The 24840-nt window shown below is 42.4% G+C and overlaps 1 protein-coding gene across 4 annotated transcripts in view; it reads left to right on the top strand.

Annotated features, from left to right (window-relative positions):
* Positions 1-22244, top strand: part of Nup98 (nucleoporin 98 and 96 precursor) — a 127629-nt gene extending 105385 nt beyond the window's left edge. For all 4 annotated transcript variants that reach the window (XM_070035134.1, XM_070035133.1, XM_070035131.1 and 1 more), the window contains exons 26-33: positions 264-421; positions 3458-3601; positions 6480-6622; positions 12562-12783; positions 17219-17460; positions 17964-18118; positions 20740-20851; positions 20948-22244. In XM_070035134.1, coding sequence (XP_069891235.1) covers positions 264-421; positions 3458-3601; positions 6480-6622; positions 12562-12783; positions 17219-17460; positions 17964-18118; positions 20740-20851; positions 20948-21165 — 1394 coding nt within the window. In that variant the 3' untranslated portion in view covers positions 21166-22244. The remainder of the gene's footprint in view (positions 1-263; positions 422-3457; positions 3602-6479; positions 6623-12561; positions 12784-17218; positions 17461-17963; positions 18119-20739; positions 20852-20947) is intronic.
* Positions 22245-24840: the final 2596 nt, after the last annotated feature.

Here is a 24840-nt window from a genome sequence, read left to right as displayed (position 1 = left end):
GGTCACAGAACTTATTTTGTGAATCAGTCTATTAATTTCTATATGCTATGTAATTATGTAATTTACATTCAATTATTTTTCATATTTCTACTTAAGCAGAAAATGCTAAGTTATCAGTATTTTGGCACTACTCTTGGAAATGATTATAGATGTTAAGTCCTGGATTATAGATGTTAAAGGCTGGAATAAGAATACAATGCCCCAAGTATCTAAGACCATAAATCCTTTATAATCAACAGAGAACTTTTGTTTCTCTTACACAGGGGATCATCGCCTTGCCCTCCTTTTATCTCAGTTGGTGGGTAGCCAGTCAGTCCGGGAGCTACTCACCATGCAGCTGGCTGATTGGCATCAGCTCCAGGCTGACTGTTTCATCCAGGATGAGAGATTGCGCATCTTTGCCCTCTTGGCTGGAAAACCGGTATTATCTCCTTTACCATACTAGGTTAATTTCTCACAAATTCAAAGCTAGTAAGGTAAAAGCAAAAATATACCTCTGCATACTGTTACCTATAAATGGCCCTTTTTGTTAATTGTCACTAGAAATATTTTCATATTGAAAAGGCAGGTATGTTAATCCCAGCCCCAGGAGACAGTGAGGATGGAGAGACCCTATCTACAAAACAAAACAAAAATCTAATTATAACTGGGCATTGGTGGCCTGTAATCCTAGCTACTTAGGAATCGGAGATTCAAAGCCAGCCAGGGCAGGAAAGTTCATGACAGTCTTACCTTCCATTAACTACCAAAAAGCTAGAAATGGTGCTATGAGTCAAAGCAGTGAGCACTAGCCTTGAACACAAAAGCTCAGGGACAGCACTCAGGCCCTGAGTTCAAGCCCTAGGATGTGCATCCCCCCCCCCCCAAAAAAAAAGTTACATAGAAACCAAAAAATTAAAATATGCCATATCCTATACCATAATAATAAGTATAAGTAACTTATCTATCTGGACATTTTAAATCTATATCATCATATATGTATTCATAGTTATGTGTTATTATGCAAAACAATTATACATAGTAATTCTGCAACTTTTTTTTTTTGGTGGGTCGTGGGGCTTGAACTTTGGGCCTGGGCGCTGTCCCTCAGCTCTTCAGCTCAAGGCGAGCGCGCTCTACCACTTGAGCTACAGCACCACTTCTGGTTTTCTGGTGGTTTATTGGAGTCTCACGGTCTCTCCTGCCTGGGCTGGCTTTGAACCGCGATCCTCAGATCTCAGCCTCCTGAGTAGCTAGGATTACAGGCGTGAGCCACCAGCACCTGGCTGCAACTTTTTTTTTTCTTATTTACTATGTATAGACTTTTTTTTTTGTCGGTCATGGGGCTTGAACTCTGGGCCTGGGTGCTGTCCTGCAGCTCTTCAGCTCAAGGGGAGCGCTCTACCACTTGAGCCACAGGGCCACTTCTGATTTTCTAGTGGTTTATTGGAGATGAGTCTGACGGACTTTCCTGCCCAGGCTGGCTTTGAACCACAATCCTCAGTTTTAAGCCTCCTTAGTAGCTAGGATTACAAGCTTGAGCCATTCACGCCTGGCCCTTGTTTTTATTTTTATTGCCCAACCTGGCAATAGAAGTTTCTGAAAAATTCTGATAAGAGTTTGTTAACTTGCTGGATTGGTTGCTTGGTTTTTGGGAGTGCTGATGTTTGACCTTTGTGCATGCTATTGGCTCTGCCACTGAGCTACACCTTCAACGTAGCATCATTATTAATTTTAGCTTACATTTGGTATACAGGATGTGATTTCATTGTTACATTTACACTGTATTCCAATCAATCTCATTCCCTCTTATCACACTCACTGCCCCATTTCCCAAAACAATTTCAACAAGTTTCATTGCTGTATTTTCTTTTTTTTTTGGGTCCGGTCGTGGGGCCTGAACTCTGGGCCTGGGCGCTGTCCCTCAGCTCTTCAGCTCAAGGCTAGCGCTCTACCACTTAAGCCACAGCGCCACTTCCGGCTTTTTTCTTTTTGCTTATGTGCTGCTGAGGAATCGAACCCAGGGCCTCGAGCATGCAAGGCAAGCGCTCTACCACTGAGCCACCTTCCCAGCCCTCATTTTGTATTTTCATAGTTAAAAATAATCCATTTCAACAGTGTTCAGCCTCCATCATCCTCCCATGTTAGCCATCATTCTTTCTGCCCATTCCTGTAATGCATGATAGAATACAATTAAGTTCTCTATTGTTGTCTACCCCTTTGTTACTGTGTGTATGCATGTGTGTTGCTTATGTAAAAGTATGCACACGTTTGCATCATTATTGGGGCGTGGACCTGGACACTGTCCCTTAGTTTTTTTGCTCAAAGCTAATGGTCTACCACTTGAGCCACAGGTGGACTTCCAGCCTTTTGCTGGATAAGTGAAGGTTAGAGTCTCAGATTCTTTTCTGCCTTGTCTGGCTTCAAACTATGATCCTCAAATCTCAGCCTCCTGAGTAGCTAGGATTATCACTGTAAGCCACCAGCACTCAGGTGACTATATTCTTAAAACCAATTTTTAGAAATAAAATAGCTGATAAGAATTTATGCTCTTAAAAAACTTATAGGTCAAGAGCTGGTAGCTTGTGCTTATAATCCTACCTACTCAAGAGGCTAAGATCTGAGGACCAAGGTTCAAGCCAGCCCAGGGAAAAATGTCCCATGAGACTCTTTATCTCCCGTTAACCAGCTAAAGACTGGAACTAGAACTCAGTTGGTAGAGCCCCTAGCTTTGAGCCTATAAATAGCTGAGACAGCACCCAGCCCCCAAATTCAAGCCCCAAGACCAGCACACACACATACACGCAAAAAAGCAGTGAAGACAATGAAAAAGAACCTACTCTGCTCTTAGCAAATCCATCTTTTTTTTTTGGTCGTGGGGCCTGAACTCTGGGCCTGGGCGATGTCCCTCAGCTCTTCAGCTCAAGGCCAGTGCTCTACCACTTGAGCCACAGCACCACTTCTGGCTTTTTCTGCTTATGTGGTGCTGAGCAAATCCGTCTTTTTAATTAAAATATTACTTGAATGTGTTAGTTTCTTCTGTGATAGTATACTTAAGGAAAACTTTTTAAAGAAAAATAATTAATTTTGGTTCATGATCTCAGAGATTTCAGTCCATTATCAGCTAGTCCAGTTGTTTCTGAGGCAGGGTAAGGCAAATCATGACAGAGATCATTTAGTTGGACAGAGCTGCTTACTTCATAGCAGCAAGGAAGCAGAGAGAAGGAAAGGTTCTGTGAACAAGGAAAAGATCCCCAAGGACCTGTCCCCAGTGATCTGATTCCTCCCACTGGGCCCCCACCTCCTGAGGTTCCCACCATCCCTCAAAACATCACTACTACCTAGGGACCAAGTCTTCAAACATCTATGGGAGACAGTTCATATTTACACTATAACATTGAATAAATGAATAGCTTGAAGACATCAGGTGTAAAAAGATGAAATATAGTAGTTGTGGTAATGATTTTGTCTCCTGCAGGTATGGCAGCTCTCAGAGCAGAAGCAAATCAATGTGTGCTCTCAGCTGGATTGGAAACGTTCCCTTGCTGTACATCTTTGGTATTTGCTTCCACCAACAGCCTCTATTTCCAGAGCACTCAGCATGTATGAAGAAGCATTTCAGGTAGGTATATACAGTATAGAACCAAGCAAGAATCCTGGAAGGTGTTCTGCTTTGCCGGAGGAGTCATGCAGAGAAAGCTATCATCACATTTTTAAATTAATTAATTATTTTTTGGTCAGTTGTGGGGCTTGAACTCAGGGTCTGGGAACTGTCCCTGAGCTTTTTTCATTCAAGGCTAGTGCTCTGCCATTTTGAGCTACAGCTCCACTTCTGGTTTTCTGGCAGAATTTTTTTTTTTGTTTTTTTTTTTAAATTATTATTGGAAAGATACTGTACAGAGGGGTTACAGTTCCATGAGTAAGGTAATGAGTACATTTCCTATCAAGGAGCATTGTTACCTCCTCCTTTGTTTTTCCCCTACCATCCCTTCCCTCCCCAACCCCTCCCCTTGAGGGGGGGAGTAGTTAATTTGAGATAAGAGTCTATTTCTGGGGCTGGCTTTTGAACCATGATCCTCCGATCTCAGCCTCCTGAGTAGCTAAGATTACAGGCATGAGCCACCAGTGCCTGAGTTTACATTTTCATTATACTGTACTTTTTTTAAATTTAATTTTATTGTCAAGGTGATGTACAAAAGGGTTACAGTTACATAAATAAGGTAGTGAGTACATGTCTTGTCGAACTTGTTACCCCTTCCCTCATTTTTCTCCCACTTTCCCTTCCTGCCAGTCCTCCCCCTGCCCCCAAGTTGTACAGTTCATTTCAAACATATTGTCTTGTGAGTATCAGCTGTTGCATTGGATTGCTCTTTTTCTTTGTCTCACCATTTTGTTGTTCCCCTTCCCTAATTCACATAAATGTATATACAATACCCAGGGTACCAAAATAAAATACAGTGACAACAAGGGATTAACCATAGTAACCATAGAGGAAAAAAAAAAACACAAGAAAAAAACAAATCACATAGTACATTAAAAACAACAACAAAGGAAACCTCTTATTACCATGTCTAGGAAATAACTTTTATAGTCATATGTACATAGCTGTACTGTATTTTTATTACTGTTTTTTTTCTTTTTTTAAAAGAACTCTAAACTTGAAATGGACTGTGGAGACCTGATGGGAAACTTTATCCTTTACTCTTGCCTCTAGAGTATCTGTCTTCTCTAAATATCTGCTTTCCTTTATTTACAATGATGGGTTCCCACAGTTAACTTTCCCCTTTTCCTTTTTTCTTTCTTGTTTTTGTTGTTATAATAGTGGTACTAGGAAACCACTGGCCCCATCTCCACAGATACCTTCTTTCTACTAACTTACTGCTTCTTTGGTCAGGGTTCTTCATTTCTAATACTGTTTTATCCTTTGGAAATTCCTTGCTTATATAACCTGACCTCAGGTTTGATTTTGCCTCTGATTAGTACTTCAAACTTTCAATCCCCTGTGTATCAGTGTTTAGGTTAAACTATCATAGATTTTGTTTTGTTTCAGTTTTTTGTGTGTGTTGGTCCTGGGGCTTAACCTCAAGGCCTAGATGGTGTCCCTGAGCTTTTGTGCTTAAAGCTAGCACTCTGCTACTTTGGCCCACAGCTCCATTTCCAGATTTTTGGTAGCTAATTAGAGGTAAGAATCTCAAAGACTTTCCTGCCTGGGCTGACTATGAACCACTATCATCAAATCTCCCCTCCTAAGTAGCTGGGATTACAGGGGTGAGCCATTGGGTACCTGGCTTATTATCATTTTGGTTGGGGGGGGGGGTTGTTTTTCATTTTTTTGTTTTTTAAATAGGGCTTGAACTGTGGGCCTGAGCACTGTCCCTCAGTTCTTCAGCTCAAGGCTAGTGCTCTACCACTTGAGCCACAGCACCCTTTCCGGCCTTTTCTGCTTATGTGGTGCTGAGGAATCAAAACCCAGGGCCTCATGCATGCAAGGCAATCACTCTATGATTGAGCCACCTTCCTAGCCCCTTATTATCTTTTTTTGGGGGGGGGGTCCAGTCGTGGGGCCTGAATTCTGGGTCTGGGCACTGTCCCTCAGCTCTTCAGCTCAAGGCTAGCACTCTACCATTTGAGCCACAGCGCCACTTTCGGCTTTTTTCTTTTTGCTTATGTGGTGCTGAGGAATCAAACCCAGGGCCTCATGCATGCAAGGCAAGCGCTCTACCACTGAGCCACCTTCCCCAGCCCCTTTATTATCATTTTTTAAAGAAAATACAGTATATGTACACATGATCTGTTACTCAGCAATGTTCTCTTCCATGCTGTCATTTTTTTGTTTTAAGATATAGGATATGTATATTTTGAGACAGGACTATTAGGTAGCTCAAGCAAGCCTCACACTCATTGTTCTTAGCTTCCTGAGTATTGGTTTACAAGCATCTGCTACCATGACCAGCTTGCTATCTTTAATTCTCACTGGTTCATTAAAGACAGTGGAATATGTCAGTGACCAGAAAATCTCCCGTAGATGTCTTTGGATTATCACACCCTTTTTATTTTTATTTACTTTTTGTCATTTAATTTGGTTTTTGCTTTGCTTTTTGTTTTGTTTAAATACTAGGGTTTGAACAAAAGGTGTTTTCCTGGCAGTTCTACTGCTCATTCCAATTTTTGCTTTCATTATTTTTCAGGTAAGGTCTTGCTTTTATGAATGGGCTAGTGTGAACTGTGATCCCCTTATTGACATTCCCTACAGAGTTGAGATGGCAGGCATGCTTTGCTGAGCCCAGTTGTTTACTGATTAATAGGAGCATCTCAAGAACTTTTTGCCCAGGCTAGCCTCTCACATTCTACCTCCCAAAGAGCTAGACCTAGAGGTGTGAGCCACTGAGCCACACTTCACCTCCCAAGTAGCTAGGCCTAAGGCATTTAAATCAAGACATGATAATCTCTAGTGAATGACACTAACAAGCTGATTGTTTTATCAAATTCTTCCCCTTCAGAATACTTCTGAGGGTGACAGGTATGCCTGTTCCCCGCTTCCTTCATACCTAGAGGGTTCTGGCTGTTTGATAGAGGAGGAGCAAGACTCGCAGAGACCACTTCAAGATGTTTGTTTTCACCTTCTAAAACTCTACAGTGACAGGTAACCCAGGACTAGGCTTTATAGTTACTTGAGAATGCTCTAAGACCCTATAGAATCCTTCCCCTCTCATATACCATAAGTTGCTATAAATCTGTATAATTACCAAATAACTTGTAGTTGGGTAGAAAGAATACCCTTAAAATTATTTTAATCAACTTTGATGAGATAAGACTTAAAAGTGTGCAGTTTGAAGCTAGGTGCTGCTGGTTCAGGCCTATAATCTTAGCTGCTCTGGAAGCTGAGATCTGAGGATCTAATCTCTAATTAACCAGAAGTGGAGCTGTGACTCAAAGCCATAGAGCACTAGCCCTGAGCAAAAAAGCTCAGGGACAGAGCTCACAGGCTCTAGGTTCAAGCCCCATAACTGACAAATAAATAGTATGCAGTTTGATGGTAATTACCAAAATGTCACATTATTACAACCAAGATATTTCTCTTACTCCACACAAAAAAAAAAATTCCCTAATTGCCCTCTGGGAATTAATACTCAGCTTCAAACATCCTTTTACTGGCTTTTCTGTTACAAGTTAATTTTGCATGGAGGCTGGGAATGTGGCTCAGTAGTAGAGTGCTTGCCTAGCATACATGAAGCCCTGGGTTCTATTCCCCAGTACCACATAAATAGAAAAAGCCAGAAATGGTGCTGCGGCTCAAGTGGTTCTAGCCTTGAGCAAAAGAAGCTCAGGGACAGTGCCCAGGCCCTGAGTTTAGGCCCCAGGACTGGCAAGCAAAAAAAAAATAATTTTTTTTTTCTTTTTTCTGATTCCATGTAAGATTCTGTGTGTTCTTCTGTGCCTGGCTTCTTTCACTGAGCATAATGATCATGAGATTACCTATGTTAATATGTACAGCAGAATTTTGGTTTTGGAGGTTTTTGTCCTTCGGTTTTTTTATTTTGTGTTGATTTTTGCATAATTCATATAACATTTCTTAATGAACAGTTACTGTTGATTTTTGCTATTAAGGACAAAACTGCTATAAATATTTTTTATTTAAAATAGTGTTGACCTGAGCCTGTGGTGGCCCAAGCTTGTAGTCCTAGATACTTGAGAGGCTGAGGCAGGTGGTTCACTTGAGCCTGTGAGTTTAATTTGTATTTGTGAGACAAGGTCTAGCTGTGTAGCCCAGACTATCCTGGAACTTCTTATGTAGCATAGTATAGGCTGAACTCAGACTCCTTTCTTAGCCTCCCAAGCTTGATAATTAAAGAAGTATGCCATAAGCCAGGCACTGGTGGTTCACACTTGTAATCCTAGCTACTCGGGAGGCTGAGATCTGAGGAGGAAGGCTGAGATCTGAGGATTGCGGTTCAAAGCCAGCCCAGGCAGGAAAGTCCTTCAGACTCTTACCTCCAATTAACCACCAGAAAACCAGAAGTGGCCCTGTGGCTCAAGGGGTAGAGCGCCAGCCTTGAGCTGAAGAGGTCAGGGATAATACCCAGGCCCAGAGTTCAAGCCCCACAATGACCAAAAAAAAAAAAAAAAAAAAAAAGTGCCATAAAGGTGCACAGAAAACACAGAGTGAACTACTTAAAATATAACTTCAAAGCTGGGTGCTAGTGGCTCACTTCTATAATCCTAGCTACTCAGGAGGCTGAGATCTGAGGATCACGGTTCAAAGCCAGCCCGGGCAGGAAACTCCATGAGACTCTTATTTCCAAATTAACCACTAGAAAACCGAAGTGCAAAGTGCCGCTGTGGCTCAAGTGGTAGAGCACTAGTCATGAGCTGAAGAGTTGATGGACCACACCCAGGCCCAGAGTTCAAGCCCCCACAACCGACAAATATATATATATATATAACTTCAAAAAAGAAAAAACAATATCTAATAGTTTTATCTAATAGTAGTACATAATCATCTTTCAAACCTTATTTTTTGCTTTGTATTTCCATAATACTAAGGACTTTTTTCATGTGCTTATTCACCATCTGTACATTCTTTTGCTAAAGTGTCTATTCGCATGTTTTTCCCATTTGTAAACAGCACTATCTTGTTATAGTTTATATTCTGATTATATATTGATGTAATTTAAAAATCAAGACATATTTATATTCCTTCAGTATAAAGGCTCTGTCAGTTTTGATTGCTTCCTTTCTTTTTATTTGGTATGTTTCTCTCTCTCTCTCTCTCTCTCTCTCTCTCTCTCTCTCTCTCTCTCTCTCTTTTTTGTCAGTCCTGGGGCTTGAACTTAGGGCCTGGAACACTGTCCCTGAGCTTCTTTTGCTCAAAGCTAGCTCTCTACCACTTGAGCCACAATGCCACTTCCGGTTTTTTCTGTTTATGTGGTACTGGGGAATAGAACCCAGGGCTTTCATGCATGCTAGGCAAGCACTCTATCACTGAACCACATTCCCAGCCCTGATCATGTTTCTTTAAAGGCATTCCCTCCACCAGAGTCACCAAATTAAAGTGTAAAGTTAGCCAGTAACTTTTTTTTTTTTGGGGGGGGGGGGCAGTCCCGTTGTGGGGCCTGAACTCTGAGCCTGGGCACTATCCCTTAGCTTTTCAGCTCAAGGCTAGCGCTCTACCACTTGAGCAACAGCACCACTTCCGGCTTTTTTCTTTTTGCTTATGTGGTGCTGAGGAATCGAACCCAGGGCCTCGAGCATGCAAGGCAAGCACTCTACCGCTGAGCCACCTTCCCAGCCCCCTAGCCAGTAACTTTTAATTCCTGTAATCCCAGACTTCGTCTCTAAAATAACCAGCTAAACGGGGGCTAGAGGCATAGCTCAAGTGGTTGAGTGCCATCATAGCAAGAACAAGGCTTCCTGCTCTTGCTTAAATTTTCACTCAATGCTGGTGGTGCTCTACCATACCTCTGTGTCATTTTATTTTGTTAGTCATGGGGCTTGAACTCTGGGCCTGGGCACTGTCCCTCAGCTCTTCAACTCAAGGTGAGCACTCTACCACTTGAGCCACAGTGCCACTTCCAGTTTTCTGGTGGTTAATTGAAGATAGAGTCTCATGGACTTTCCTGACCTAGCTGGCTTTGAACCTCAATCCTCAGATCTCAGCCTCCTGAGTAGCTAGGATTAGAGAGAGGTCTGAGCCACCAGCGCCCAGCAAGGTTACTTTTTTAAAAAATAGAAACGATGGGGGCTGGGAAGGTGGCTCAGTGGTAGAGCGCTTGCCTTGCATGCCTGAGGCCCTGGGTTCGACTCCTCAGCACCACATAAGCAAAAAGAAAAAGTTAGAAGTGGCGCTGTGGCTCAAGTGGTAGAGCGCTAGCCTTGAGCTGAAGAGCTGAGGGACAGCGCCCAGGCCCAGAGTTCAGGCAGGCCCCACGACTGGACCAAAAAAAAAAAAAAAAAATAGAAACGATATATTTTGGTTAACAATTTAGCAGCTTCTGGGCACAGGTGGCTCATGCCTGTAATCCTAGCTACTCAGGAGGCTGAGATCTGAGGATCACAGTTCAAAGCTAGCCTGGGAAGGAAAATCCGTGAGTCCAATAACTCACTAGAAAAAAAGTCCAATAACCCACTATAAAACTTGGAAGTGGCGCTGTGGCCCAAGTGGTAGAGCACTGAGGGTAGAGCTGAGGGACAGGGCCCAAGCCCAGAGTTCAAGCCTCACAACTGACTAAATAAATTAAATAAATAAATAGCAGCTTCTTAAAAGTTAAACAGAAACCTACAATCTGATTCAGCCATTCCACTCCTGGGTAATGAAAATGCATGTGCATATATTAGTATTTGTAGTAGCTTTATTTGTAAACATCCAAAACTATAAATAACCAAAATTTCCCCATCAGCAGGTAGAAATTAGATAGTAAGTTATGATATAACATATTTTGGAATCCTAGTTGGCAGTAAAATAAAATGAACTATCAAGTAGTTACAAAATGGTAATTTTGGAAGAAGCCAGACCCAGAGAGATTAAAATAGTACCTATTATATGGAAAATGAAAACTATAATGTCAAAAGCATGTTAATTGCCTGGTAATGGTGGGTATTAAAAATGGAATGGCAGGGCTGGGAAGGTGGCTCAGTGGTAGAGCACTTGCCTTGCATGCATGAGGCCCTGGGTTCAATTCCTCAGCACCACTTAAGCAAAAAGAAAAAAGCTGGAAGTGGTATTGTGGCTCAAGTGGTAGAGTGCTAGCCTTGAGCTGAAGAGCTGAGGGACAGCGCCCAGGCCCAGAGTTCAGGCCCCACGACCGGACCCAAAAAAAAAAAAAAGAAAGAAAGAAAGAAAAGAAAAGAAAAGAAAAATGGAATGGCAGGACAGAGGACATAAAGTAACTTTTGGAGGTAATAGGTATGTTTTACAAGTATATAATTACTGACATTGTATATAAGGTTTTAAGCATACAGAAAAAAAGTTGTACACTAGTCACCCTTTTGTTATTATGATACAGTTCCTGACCTTAGGTTAAAAGGCAGAAGGAGTTATTAAGGCTTATAGTTTCTGATATTTCAGTCCATTATGGCTGGGAGGGTATGGCCGAGCATAACAGCCCACATCATGGCATCCAGGAGTTAGAGAGGAATGCCTGTACTAGCTGGCTTCTCCTTTTTCCCCTTTTTCACCTAGGCCCCCTAGCCTGTGGAATGGTGTCACCCACATTCAAGGTAGGTCTCCCTCTCCTTAGTTAATACTCTCAGAAGTGCCCTCACAAGCCCAGCTAGAGCTATGATTACTAATCTCTAAGGTACTTGTCAATCCATTCATTTAGAAGACCACAAAGGGCTATTTTAAAGCCCCAGAAATGGAGAAGCCAAAGTCAGACTGGGATACTGAATATATACTTGTCTCAGGAAAGGTAATTGCTTTGACTAAAACCTTTACATAAATTCCACACCATAGATTTTTTTTTTTTGGTCAGTTGTGGGGCCTGAACTCTGGGCCTGGGTGCTATCCCTCAGCTCTTCAGCTCAAGCCGAGCACTCTACCACTGAGCCACCTTCCCAGCCCCTTACACCTTAGATCTTAAAAATGATCTGGAACTGTACTGTCCAGTAGAATTGCCACTGTTTTACATGTACTTTTGGGAGGGAAGTGGGGAGGGTGCCAGTCCCCGGGCTTAAACTCGGGGCCTGGGCATTGTCCCTGAGCTATTTTTGCTCACTTCTGGCTTGTTCAGTGTTTAATTGGAAACATTGGAGTCTCACAGACTTTCCTTCCTAGTCTGACTTCTAACGGTGATCCTTAATAGCTAGAATTACAGACATGAGCCACCAGCACCTGGCTTATTTAGAATCTTTTAATCTAATAACTCACTTTAGCAACATTTCAAGGCATATTAGTCAAGGCAGATAATAGAACTTTTCTTAATAACACTGTATTTACAATCACTGAGCTAGAAAAACTTGACTTATTACTAAGGGAAGTAATCAGAAGGAATAAAATGTCTGAGCTCTTAATTAAAAACGAACTTACTGGTTGATAATCTAAGCCCTTTAAAGCTTGCAGGTATAGAACCTGAGTTTATACTATTCTCATGTTTGTGAATTGCAAGCTAGGGATTTATCAATGGTCCAGCACCATTGAAGTCCCTGGGCTCTAGCAAAACTGTACAGGGACACTTTTAAAGCCCAAGGCACTTGGATTCCTATACAAAGAATAATATAATATTCTTTTAAGGATAAAAATCAAAAGTAAAAACTATAAGATGTACAAGAAAATAACCGAGATAAAGTTGTTTCAACAGAAGAATTAATACCCCAAAACTTCAGGTAATAGAAGGGTAATCATGCTTAAGAAAGGCAATGAACATTATATTTTTGATAGATTGGAGAGGGAAAACTGTTAAGATTCCATGCATTGGAATGATAAACCTGTTGCTCAGGCAGCCTCATATGGGTTTTTGTAGGATCTATAGTCTAGGTGAAGCTGCTGTTCATAAGATGATGGGTATCTTCTGAGACATAGCCAGAACAGCTGACCTTTTCAGTGCTAGCTTGGTGTAGTAACTCTCAACACTTTTTCCTCTGCAGACATTATGATCTCAATCAGCTGCTGGAGCCTCGAAGCATAACTGCAGATCCTTTGGACTATCGCCTAAGCTGGCACTTGTGGGAAGTGCTGCGGGCTCTTAATTATACCCATCTCTCAGAGCAGTGTGAGGGTGTGCTGCAGGCCAGTTATGCTGGCCAACTGGAAAGTGAGGGTCTCTGGGAGTGGGCCATCTTTGTTCTCCTGCACATTGAAAACTCAAGGTGAGACACTGTTGAACCCACTGGGTACCTCTACAGGGAAATGCCAAAGGATTTGGTCTTTTAGGGCTCCATTCAGCAAGGGTTAGAAATATAGTTTAGTAGTGAGCACCTTGCATAACATAAATAAGGATCTAGATTTGATTCCCAGTACCAAAAATGCAAACAAATAATTGTTGAGATTGTACATGAGATTCAGCCATGTGATAAACGTTAAGACAATTTTGTCTTTAACATAGACTGTGTTATTTGAACCAATGGAAAATGATTTTGTGATTACATACAAAATTATATTTATCACAAAGCTCTGAATTGCAATGATCAAGGGGCATCTAGAGATAAGCTTCAAGGAACCTATATAATCGAAGTAAGACATTGAAGTGAGCTAGTATATTGTGCTCTTGGGTAGCTAAGGCATAGAGGTGATAAATCTGAGGTCAGCCATGACCAAGCACAGCAAGTTCCAGTACAACCTGAGCTTAGTATTAATGAGACCCTGTTTTGGATGCTGGTGGCTCACGCCTGTAATCCTAACTACTCAGTAGGCTGAGATCTGAGGATCATGGTTCAAAGCCAACCCAAGGCAGAAAAGTCTGTGAGACTCTTATCTCCAATAAACCACCAGAAAACCAGAAGTGGTGCTGTGGTTTTAGTGGTAGAGCCCTTGCCTTGAGCTGAAGAGCTCAGGGACAGCGCCCAGGCCCAGAGTTCAAGCCCCATGACAGACCCCCCCCCAAAAAAAAAAAAAAAAAAAAAACGAAGAGAAAAGAAAGGAAAAGGTATAGGATATGAGGAGAACAGCAACATTAACTTAGGCAAAGTAGTGCTGGCTGAACTGCTTTAGTGGATCTCTGAGAGAGCAGGAAGAGTAGTCCTGCTTTTTCTTGGTTTACTGCCTTTTTCCGTTCCTTATCATCCATACCCATTTCTTCAGTTTGTATTGTGTTGTATTTACCAATACAACCTTGTGGTATAGAGATGGGGAACTTCTTTCCTATTCTGAAAGAATACTAGAGAAACATCTTTTCTCACAGTGGTTTGAACAATGTAAAATTTCACTTTGGTTTAGTTTTCTCTGTATGTATGCTTGTCTTGGGGCTTGAACTCAAAGCCTGGGCACTGTCACTGAGCATTTCTGCTCAACATTAGTGCTCTTCCATTTGAACCACAGCTCTACTTCTTGCTTTTGGTGGTTAATCAGAGATTGATTTCACATACTTTTCCTGCCCAGGCTGGCTTCGAACCATAATCGTGGTTAATCAGAGATTGATTTCACAGACTTTTCCTGCCCAGACTGGCTTCGAACCATAATCCTTAGATCGCAGCCACCTGAGTAGTTGGGTTTACAGGCATGAGAAGCAGCACTTGACTGATTTAGTTTTTTATAATGGTGGCCACACAGTATGAACAATAATAACAAACGTTTATATGGTACTTGACTATTAGTGTTTTTATATGTTTATACTCTTTTCCAAGTATGTTACATATATTAACTCATTTTATGCTAATAATAAACTTATGAAGTAGATTGTCTTAAAATCCCTATTTTTTTTGGGGGGGGGTCCGGTTGTGGGGCCTGAACTCTGGGCCTGAGCACTGTCCCTCAGCTCTTCAGCTCAAGGCTAGTGCCCTACCACTTGAGCCACAGCGCTACTTCTGGCTTTTTGCTTTTTGCTTATGTGATACTGAGGAATCGAACCCAGGGCCTCAGGCATGCAAGGCAAGCGCTCTACCACTGAGCCAACTTCTCAGCCCCTTAAAATCCCTATTAACAGGGCATGGTGGCATGTACCTATAATCCTAGAATTAGCTAGGTAGGAGGATCATGGGTCTAAGACCAGCTGGACCTTACAGAGTGAAGCTCTGCCTCAAAATAATTACTATCATTGTCATCATCTCTATTTTAAAGATAGGACTAGGAGTTAACTTTTGCTTTAGGTTGCACAACTAGTAAATAACAAATTGAAGTGTCTAACTCATACAACCATAATGTAAGACCTTCTGCTTTGTTAGTTTTGTTTTTTTGATTGGTTATGGGGCTTAAGCTCAGCCTGGGTGCTATCCTTCAGCCTTTCAGCTCAAGGCTAGCGCTCTACCACTTGAGCCACAGTGCCACTTTGGCTTTTTCTGCTTATGTGGTGCTGAGGAATTGAACCCCAGGCCTCATGCATGCAAGGCAAGCACTCTACCACTGAGCCACCTTCCTAGCCCCTCTGGTGGTTTATTGGAGATCAGAATCATTCTCATGGACTTTTCCTGCTAAGGCTGGCTTTTTGAACCTCAGATCTCAGCTTCCTGAGTAGCTGGGATTATAGGTGTGAGTGCCAGGCATGCTTTATCACTCTTAAGTGACAAAAGTTACAGTGACTCACACCTATAATCCTAACTACTCAGGAAGCTAAAATCTTAAGGATCACAATTTGAAGCCAGCTAGGACAGAAAAGTCTGTGATGAGACTCTTACCTCCAGTTAACTAGCATAAAGCTAGAAGTGGAGGTATGGCTCAAGTGGTAGAATACCGGTCATGGGCAAAAAACTCAAGTGAGAACACAATGCCCTGAGTTTGAACCCCAATACTACAAAAAGGGCAGAAGAAAAAAAAGTATATGCTAAATCACTATTTGAGGTTTTCAGTCAGACTTGCTATATAATTCTAGATCTTTAACTTTGGGTTAAAGATACTGTCTAATGTTCTTAAAACCACAAGGTAATTATAGAATTAAAAGTGAAAGTGTGGGGCTGGGAAGGTGGCTCAGTGGTAGAACGCTTGCCTTGCATGTATGAGGCCCTGGGTCCAATTCCTCAGCACCACATAAGCAAAAAGAAAAAAACCAAAGTGGCGCTGTGGCTCAAGTGGTAGAGCACTAGCCTTGAGCTGAAGAGCTGAGGGACAGCACCCAGGCCCAGAGTTCAGGCCTCATGATCGGACCCAAAAAATATAAATAAAAGTGAAAGTGAAAAGCTTTTTTTGGGGGGGTGGGGGGGGCCTTGGGGCCTGAACTCTAGTAGTGAAAAGCTTTTAGCACAGTTTTTCTCCTTTTGCCCTTTAACAGAAAGTAAAATGATGCCAGACTGTTCTTTTGAGTTTACTCAGGGGATTCCAGTTGGTAAAAGGCTGGCTGATAAGATATTTCAGAGTTGGCTTTGGGGAAGGAGGTCCCATTTCCTATAAAAAAAAAATATGAGCCGGGCACCTGTGGCTCATATCTGTAATCCTAGCTATACTCAGGAGTCTAAAATCTGAGGCTTGAGGTTCCAAGCCAGCCTGGGCAGAAAAGTCTCCATGAAACTCTTTTATCTCCAGTTAACCAACAAAAACTGAAGTGGAGCTATGGCTCAAAGTACTAGAGCAGTAGAGCTCAGGGACAGATCCCTGAGCCCCACAACTGACACCCCTCCCCACCCTGTAATCCTAGCTACTCAGGAGGCTGAGATCTGAAGATCATGGTTCAAAGCCAGTCCAAGGCAGGAAAATCCAAGAGACTCTTATCTCTTAAAAACCACTAGAAAACCAAAAGTGCTGCTGTGGCTCAAGCCTTGAGCTAAAGAGCTCAGGGACAATGCCCAAACACTGAAAGAAAAAAAAAAAAAAAAAAAAAAAAAATATATATATATATATATATATATATATATATAATATATATATTTTTGTGTGTGTGTATGATATATAGTCTTTTCAGTCCTTGGACTGAGGAGTTCAGAAAAGAGAACAAGATTTTTTTTCTGAAAAGGACTACTTAAGGAGCCTTAGTCTAGAGAGAATTAATTAGGAAGGCTGGTAACTTGGAAAAGGGAAGCCAAGTCCTACAAGAAACTTTCCATATAAAAACTAATTTTTTTGTGTCTTAGGGCCTGGATGCTGTCCATGAGTTTTATGGCTTAAGGCTGGAGCTCTTCCACTTGAGCCATACCTCTCCTTCCAGCAATTTTGGCAGTTAATTGGAGATGAGTGTCATGGACTTTTCTTACTACAGCTGGCTTCAAACCACAATTCTGAGATCCTAGACTCCTCCTGAGTAGGCTAGGTCTACAGGCATGAGCCACCAGCACCTAGCAGAAACTACTTTTTATTTATACTGACCATATTGGAAAGAAGCAATATACTTGGACTAGTCTATGGGGAACTGCTTTATTCCCTGTCCTTAATCCCCTAGGTGGGAGCAACAGTTACTGAGCAGGAAATAAAACATCCTAGCTGAAAAAGGTCTCCTGAGGAAGATGGCAGCCTTCCTTCCCTAGAGTATTGGGATTTTCATAGAGAACATTGTATGCTTAGGTACTCTTCTATCTCATTAAACTATGGTGTGATGGGTTTTGTTTTGCTTTTAAAGTGAAGTTTGAATTGCTCTACAAAGGATCTAGACCTCTAAAGAGGCTGCCCCAAAGCAGTTTTCTATAACTGAGGATAGTATTTATTCCAGCTTCTCTCTTCCTGTAGCATGCGCGAGAAGGCTGTTCGAGAGCTGCTTACCCGGCACTGCCAGCTGGTGGAGACCCCTGAATCTTGGGCTAAGGAGACATTCCTTACCCAGAAACTTTGTGTACCTGCTGAGTGGATTCATGAGGCCAAAGCTGTGCGAGCCCACATGGAATCTGATAAGCATTTAGAGGCTCTCTATTTGTTTAAAGCTGGTCACTGGAACCGCTGCCACAAACTTGTCATCCGACACTTAGCTTCTGGTGAGTGTGAAGGCCCAAATCTCCTGGAATAACTCCAAATTTCTCCAACTTTCAAGCCTTCATGATAATCCAGGCCAGATGATACAAGACCTGGAGAGCTTGAATCAAATCATGCTTTGAGAAAACCCTGCAGAAGAAGCTTGGCTAGGATGAGAATCTTAAAAGGAAGAGAAGATAACAATTGCAAGGCTTTTTTTGTTTTTATTTTTGTTTTGCAGAAATATCTCTCATATGCACTGATAAGATTAAGCTCTTTTCACGTTTATGTAAATTTTGTGTTATACCAGAAATAGCTGCCTGGTGACCTACACCTGAAATTCTTCACATTTCCCTTTGGAGGCTTTTATTTTTCAAGTTCTGTCTTGTAATTCTCAAGTCTCACCCAACATTGTTTTTTGTTTTTTGTTTTTTTTTTCTTCTCACTTCCTTAGTTTTCTTGCAGGTCCTCTACCCTTTTTGGAGACACTGTACAGACATTATGCTCAATATTTTGTTTTTTCCAGATGCCATCATTAATGAGAACTATGACTTTCTGAAGGGTTTTTTGGAAGACCTGGCACCTCCAGAACACAGTAGCCTAATTCAGGACTGGGAAACATCTGGGCTCGTTTACCTGGACTATATTCAAGTCATTGAAATGCTCCATCATATTCAGCAGGTACCTTAGTTCCTTAAGCCACTACCCAGTTTTCTTGTTCCTTGACCTATAAAATTTTAGAGATCTTCAGAGACCCTCATGTATTTGAGCTCACTGGTAGAGAGAGAGCACTGTCATTGCAGGTTGGACATTTTGGGAAGAATAATTTGATGTGGCTATTTTGACAGCTATATAAAAACTTTTTTTTCTTTTCTTTTTTCTTTTTTTTTTTTTTTTTTTTTTTTTGTCATGGGGCTGAAATTCTAAGCCTGAGCACTGTCCCTCAGCTTTTCAGCTCAAGGTGAGCATTCTACCAGTTGAGCTACAACACCAGTTCTGGTTTTCTGGTGGTTTATGGGAGATAAGAGTTTCACAGACTTACCTGCCTGGGCTGGCTTTGAACCATGATCTTCTCATATCTCAGCCTCCTGAGTAGCTAGGATTACAGGCATGAGCCACCATTGCCTGGCTTCAGTTAGACTTTTTTTCAGTGAGACTTTTCTACAGAACTAAAGATAATTCTGAGTGAGTGCTGGTGGCTCACACCTGTAATCCTAGCTACTCAGGAGGCTGAGATCTGAGGATTGACATTTAAAGCCAGCCCAGGCAGAAAAGTCCATAAAATTCTTATCTCTAAATAATCACCAGAAAACCAGAAGTGTCACTGTGGCTCAGAGTAGTACAGTGTTAGCCTTGAGCTAAAGAGCTCAAGGAGCCAGGTGCTGGTGGCTCACACCTATAATTCCAGCTACTCAGGTGGCTGAGATCTGAGGATCTCAGTTCGAAGCCAGCCCAGGTGGGAAAGTCCATGAAATAAAAACTCCAATAAAAACCACCAGAAGGGGCTGGGAAGGTGGCTCAGTGGTAGAGAGCTTGCCTTGCATGCATGAGGCCCTGGGTTCGATTCCTCAGCACCACATAAGCAAAAAGAAAAAAGCCGGAAGTGGTGCTGTGGCTCAAGCAGTAGAGCGCTAGCCTTGAGCTGAAGAGCTGAGGGACAGCGCCCAGGCCCAGAGTTCAGGCTCCACGACCGACAAAAACAAAAAACTGGTGGCAAAAAGCTGTATGTTGGTGGCTCGCTCCTGTAATTCTAGCTACTCAGGAAGCTGCTATCTGAGAATCATGGTTCAAAGCCAGCCTGGACAAACAAATCTGAGAAATTCTTTTTTTTGGGGGGGGGGTCCGGTTGTGGGACCTGAACTCTGGGCCTGGGCGCTGTCCCTCAGCTCTTCAGCTCAAGGCTAGCGTTCTACCACTTGAGCCACAGCACCACTTCCGGCTTTTTTCTTTTTGCTTATGTGGTGCTGAGGAATCGAACCCAGGGCCTCATGCATGCAAGGCAAGCACTCTACCACTGAGCCACCTTCCCAGCCCCAAATCTGAGAAATTCTTATGTACCTCCAGTTAACTAACATAGAGCCAGAGCTGGAGACATAGCTCAAGTGGTAGTGCTAGCCATGAGCAAAAAAGCTCAAGCCCCCAGTACTAGCAAAAACAGAACAAAACAAAACAAAACCCTGGATTCTGGTTGATGAATAGAATAATACTTGTATATACAGAAGATTGCAAGCCCCTTGAAAGTAGATTTAATGATAGATATTGGAAGGGTTGAGTGAGCCATTTAGGGAGGAGGAAGTGATGGGAGACTAGTTCACTGTGAAGAATTGCATTTGAGCAGATGGGATAAAATGCTTTGAATTGGGAATGAGGTCTTGAGTTCTAGCCTAGTTCCACCAAAATTAAAAGGTGTCTGGAAGTATTCAGAGCATAAAGTAATAGATAAAAATATGGATTTTGATGGGTGCCAGATAGCTCATGTCTCTAATCATAGCTACTCAGTAGGCTGAGATCTGATGTTTATGGTTCAAGCCAGGCTGGGCAGGAAAGTCCATGAGACCCTTATCTCCAATAAACTACTAGAAGACGGGAAGTGGCTCTGTGGCTCAAGTGGTAGAGCTCACCTTGAGCTGAAGAGCCGAGGGACAGCTCCCAAGCCCAGAGTTCAAGCCCCACAACTGACCAAAAAAAAAAAAAAAGTTACTCTGAATGAATGGTAGGAAATTGGATACAGAGAGATTAACACTAAAGGTAATACAGTCGAGGCCCTAATTTATTTCAAGTTAGAAGTAATCGTTAACTAAGCTGGGGCAATGGCCCTGGTATAGAGAATGAAGGACTGGTGAATTATGCTAGAAGTTAGATTTAGGGAATAATACAGTCATCCTAACTGGAGCAGTAGGAGTGGATTAGAACACATAGCAAAATGAAATAGAGACCCTGTGGTATTAGAAATGGACATGGACTAGGAACCAGGAGACCTAAATCAATGCTAGTTCAGGCACAACGTCTTACTATGCATATTCTTGAAATTTTATACCATCTTTGAATCCAGATTTATCTAGATTTTAGGTGCCATATTAAAGCTTGCTAATTACATGGTTCAGGAATCATGATTTCAAGACCTTGCCAAGGCTCTGAGCACTGCCTTCCTGTATGTTACTGCTTTGTCTTCAGCAGTTAAGCTGTATGCTAGCTAGCATGGAGTTTTCTCCTTGACTGCCTTATTACTTTGTTTTTATATATTTATGGATTAAAATGATAGAAACTTTTCTTGGCTAATTGGTTTCTCTGCTTCTCTGTAGGTGGATTGCTCAGGTTATGAACTAGAGAAGTTACATACCAAAGTGACATCACTGTGCAACCGCATAGAACAGATCCAGTGTCACAATGCCAAGGATCGTCTAGCTCAATCAGGTAAGCCTGTAGCCTCTGTGCCCTTCCTGATGGCCCTATCAGTACCCACTCTTCCCCAGCCCCATCCTCAGTACTCATTCTATCTTTTCTCTCTAGACATGGCCAAGCGTATAGCCAATTTGCTGCGGGTGGTACTGAGCCTTCAGCATGTCCCTGATGCAACTTCAGAATCAACACCAGACCCTCAGCGAGTCCCTTTACGCCTACTGGCTCCACACATTGGCCGGCTGCCCATGCCTGAGGACTATGCCTTGGATGAACTGCGCAGTCTCACACAGTCCTATCTACGAGAACTGACTGTTGGGAGCCAGTGAGCCCCCAGGCTCTTGCTACCACACTCACATGCCCATTCACACTCACGACAAAGCAGTCTCCAGCAGTGTTTTGACTGACACCAATTGCCAATCTCTGAGTTGGCTATGGAATCTACTCTCCCTTACTGCTGCCCCAGGCAGATTCCTCTAATTGTTCAGGGCTTTTCTTAATACTGAACATAGCATAAGGGCTTCTGGAACCAAAAAAGAGACAAGTCTTTTGCCATCCTCAAGACCATTTTTTCCTCTTAAAAAAAAAGGTCAATAAAACTCCTTTGCAGATTCTTCCAGAGAACCAGGGAGTTCTTTTCCACCCCCCAGGCATTCTGGACCTTGTGATTCCCCCATGCCAACATTGCTACTCTACTCCCTCTTCAGCCCTTTTATACCAGGACTCTTTCAAAGAAACAAGAACAAACATATTGATCTGTAACTGTTCTTCCTTAACAGATGAACTATCCACAGCAGGAAGGGAATTTGTCTCTAGACAGGTTAACAGCTTTAAAGGCAAACGAGGGTTGGACGAAGGAAATAGAATGGGGTTTTTCTACTTCTCTACAGTCCCAGGTTACATATCACATGATATGATTCACATAGGAAGCTCCCAGAACTTAGTTGGTCCCTGTTTATCAGTCATCTTTCTGAAACTCCTGTCTGGATTATCCTGAAGAGTTAGGTTTTTTGTTTTTTGTTTTCTGTTTTTTTTTTTTTTTGTTGTTGTTGTTTTTAAGGGCAAGTTGGGTAGCTTTCCTTTCCCTTCCCATTTTAGCCCTAGAGCATTTCCTGCCTTTCAACCACCTTCCCCAAAAGGAAAAGTCATACTGAGGTAGGCAAGGGCTGGACTTTGGGGCCAGGTAGAGGGCCTTCACTGCATTACTGCCGGCTATGGGAAACCCCAGGTATTGGCCTGACACAACTGGTATTAAGACTGTCACAGACAACGTGGCCACCCCCTGGGTCTTTATGCATGAAGATTATGTAAAGGTTTTTATTAAAAATATATATATAAATAAATAATCTAGATTATTTTCCTCTTTTTCTGGAGCTACTTTCTTAAAAAAAATAAAATGTTTATAGCACTTTTGGTATTGGCTTTTCCCTTTGTGGCTTTTTGGGGTTCTTTGGTTTGTTTTTACGTGCTGGGGATCTACCTCAGAGTCTAGCACATACTAGGCAAACATTGGGCTTAGGTTTACAAAGGCAGATTTGGGGGCAAGGGAGTTATTAATCTGGAAGCACATATATCTGTAGATCCAGATCCTCAGTTGAAGCTCTTCAAGTTGGCCACTTAAATTCAAAGCCTTATTGGATCTTCTTGTTTGGCTTTTTTAATCTACCATTAACAGGTTCACTGAGTAATGCCAGATAATAACAGAAAAAGGAGCAATTAAACCAGTGGATATATTCTGGCTGGTGGACATATTTACCAGTGAGCCAGCTAGCACTGACTTGGATACGCACATATGGAGAAAAACCACATTATAAAAGTATGAAGCCAAGTTCTTTAATTTGTTGCATTTTGTCTTTCTTTGGCTTAAACAGAAGTAAGAGTAATTCTGCTTTTTCAAGATAAAGCTTGAAATATGCTTATGATCAAAGCTATGGTTTTGTATATGTTTACTCTTTCTGGTAGTTTTCCACTACACACATTCCAGGCACCATGTCTACATCACTTCTGTATCACCAGCCTCTGGCATAGTGTGACACATAAATAATGAATGCTTTCCAAAAGAAAAAATATTCAGGATTTTATCATTACCTTGAACTAAAAGTCTAACCTTGGGGCTGGGAAGGTGGCTCAGTGGTAGAACGCTTGCCTTGGATGCATGAGGCCCTGGATTCGACTCCTCAGCACCACATAAGCAAAAAGAAAAAAGCTGGAAGTGGTGCTGTGGCTTAAGTGGTAGAGCGCTAGCCTTGACCTGAAGAGCTGAGGGACAGCGCCCAGGCCCAGAGTTCAGGCCCATGACTGGACAGCGCCCAGGCCCAGAGTTCAGGCCCCATGACTGGACCCGAAAAACAAAAAAGTCTAACCTCAGCCAGGTGCCAGTGGCTCACGTCTGTAATCCTAGCTACTCAGGAGGCTGAGGTCTGAGGATTGCAGTTCAAAGCCAGCCGAGGCAGGAAAGTCTGTGAGACTGTGATCTCCAGTAAACCACCAGAAAACCAGAAGTGGTGCTGTGGCTCAAGTGGTAGAGTGCTAGCCTTGAGCTGAAGAGCTGAGGGACAAGCACCCAGGCCCAGAGTTCAAGCCCCATGACCAACAAAAAGTAAGTCTTAACCTCTATAATGCAGTGATAAATATTTGATTTAAACTCTTAATGCTGCTAATCACTTCTATAGCACACTTTTCTTGGAGGGAGGGGGGGGGGGTGCTGGTACTGAAGCTTGAACTTGGCTCTTGCCTAGAAACTGTCCCTTAGCATTTTTGCTCAAGGCTGGCTCTCTACCACAGCCACATCTCCTTCCCAGCTTTTTGTTGTTGTTTTTTTTTTTTGGGGGGGGGGGTCTGGTTGTGGGGCCTGAACTCTGGGCCTGGGCACTGTCCCTCAGCTCTTCAGCTCAAGGCTAGTGCTCTACCACTTGAGCCACAGTGCCACTTCCAGCTTTTTTCTTTTTGCTTATGTGGTGCTGAGGAATTGAACCCAGGGCCTCATGCATCCAAGGCAAGCGCTCTACCACTGAGCCACCTTCCCAGCCCCTTCCCAGCTTTTTGGTAGTTAATTGGAGATAGAATCTCATGGACTTTTCTGTCTGGGCTAACCTCAAACCATGATCCTCAGATCTAAGCCTCCTGGGTAGTTAGAATTACATAGGTGTGGTTCACTGACACAATATAGTGTACTTTTTGAAAGATAAAAAGAGACTTGAAGGAAGTGAGTTGAGAATTCTTTGCTAGGATTCTAGCCATGCTCCATGATTTGCTCAGAGTTTACACCATGAGTCAGTTATAGAGGAATTCCCAGCTGACTACCCCCGATCTCAGGGGCCCAAGTTAGAGCCCCATTAAGTAACAGGACAGACTCACTGATATAACTCAAATTCCTCATCAAATTCCTTGTCATAATCCAAAGAGGAAGTGGCTCATATCTTCAGATCAAAGTTAAGACCTGAATAGGATTCACATTGCCCATTTAATCCCTCTAAAAAACAGTCTGTGTAAAGGTGCAACATCAGGAATATTAAAAGTATATCTGAAAAACAGACCCGAAGACCAATGGAACAGAATAGAAGATCCAGAAATAAATCCACAAGGCCTACAGCCAGCTGATATTCGACAAAGGAGCCAAAGACATACAATGGAAGAAACACAGCCTCTTCAACCACTGGTGCTGGGAAAACTGGGCAGCCACATGCAGAAAACTAAAAGTGGACCCCAGCCTATCACCATGCACCAACATCAACTCAAAATGGATTAAAGACCTTAACATTAAACCTGAATCTCTGAAACTACTGCAGGACAGAGTAGGAGAGACACTTGAACTAATAGGCACAGGAAGGAACTTCCTAAACAGAGTCCCAGGGTCACAACAAGTTGGAGAGAGATTCGACAAATGGGACTACCTTAAAATAAAAAGCTTCTGCACAGATAAAGCTATCGCAACGAAGCTAGAAAGACAACCAACTAATTGGGAAAAAATATTTACCAGCAATATATCAGACAAGGGGTTAACA

Source organism: Dipodomys merriami, unplaced genomic scaffold, assembly GCF_024711535.1.
Source record: "Dipodomys merriami isolate MVZ:Mamm:240054 unplaced genomic scaffold, mDipMer1.0.p SCAF_25, whole genome shotgun sequence".
Lineage (NCBI taxonomy): Eukaryota > Metazoa > Chordata > Mammalia > Rodentia > Heteromyidae > Dipodomys > Dipodomys merriami.
Note: the sequence above shows the minus strand (reverse complement) of the source record. Positions and strands in the feature narration are given on the sequence as shown.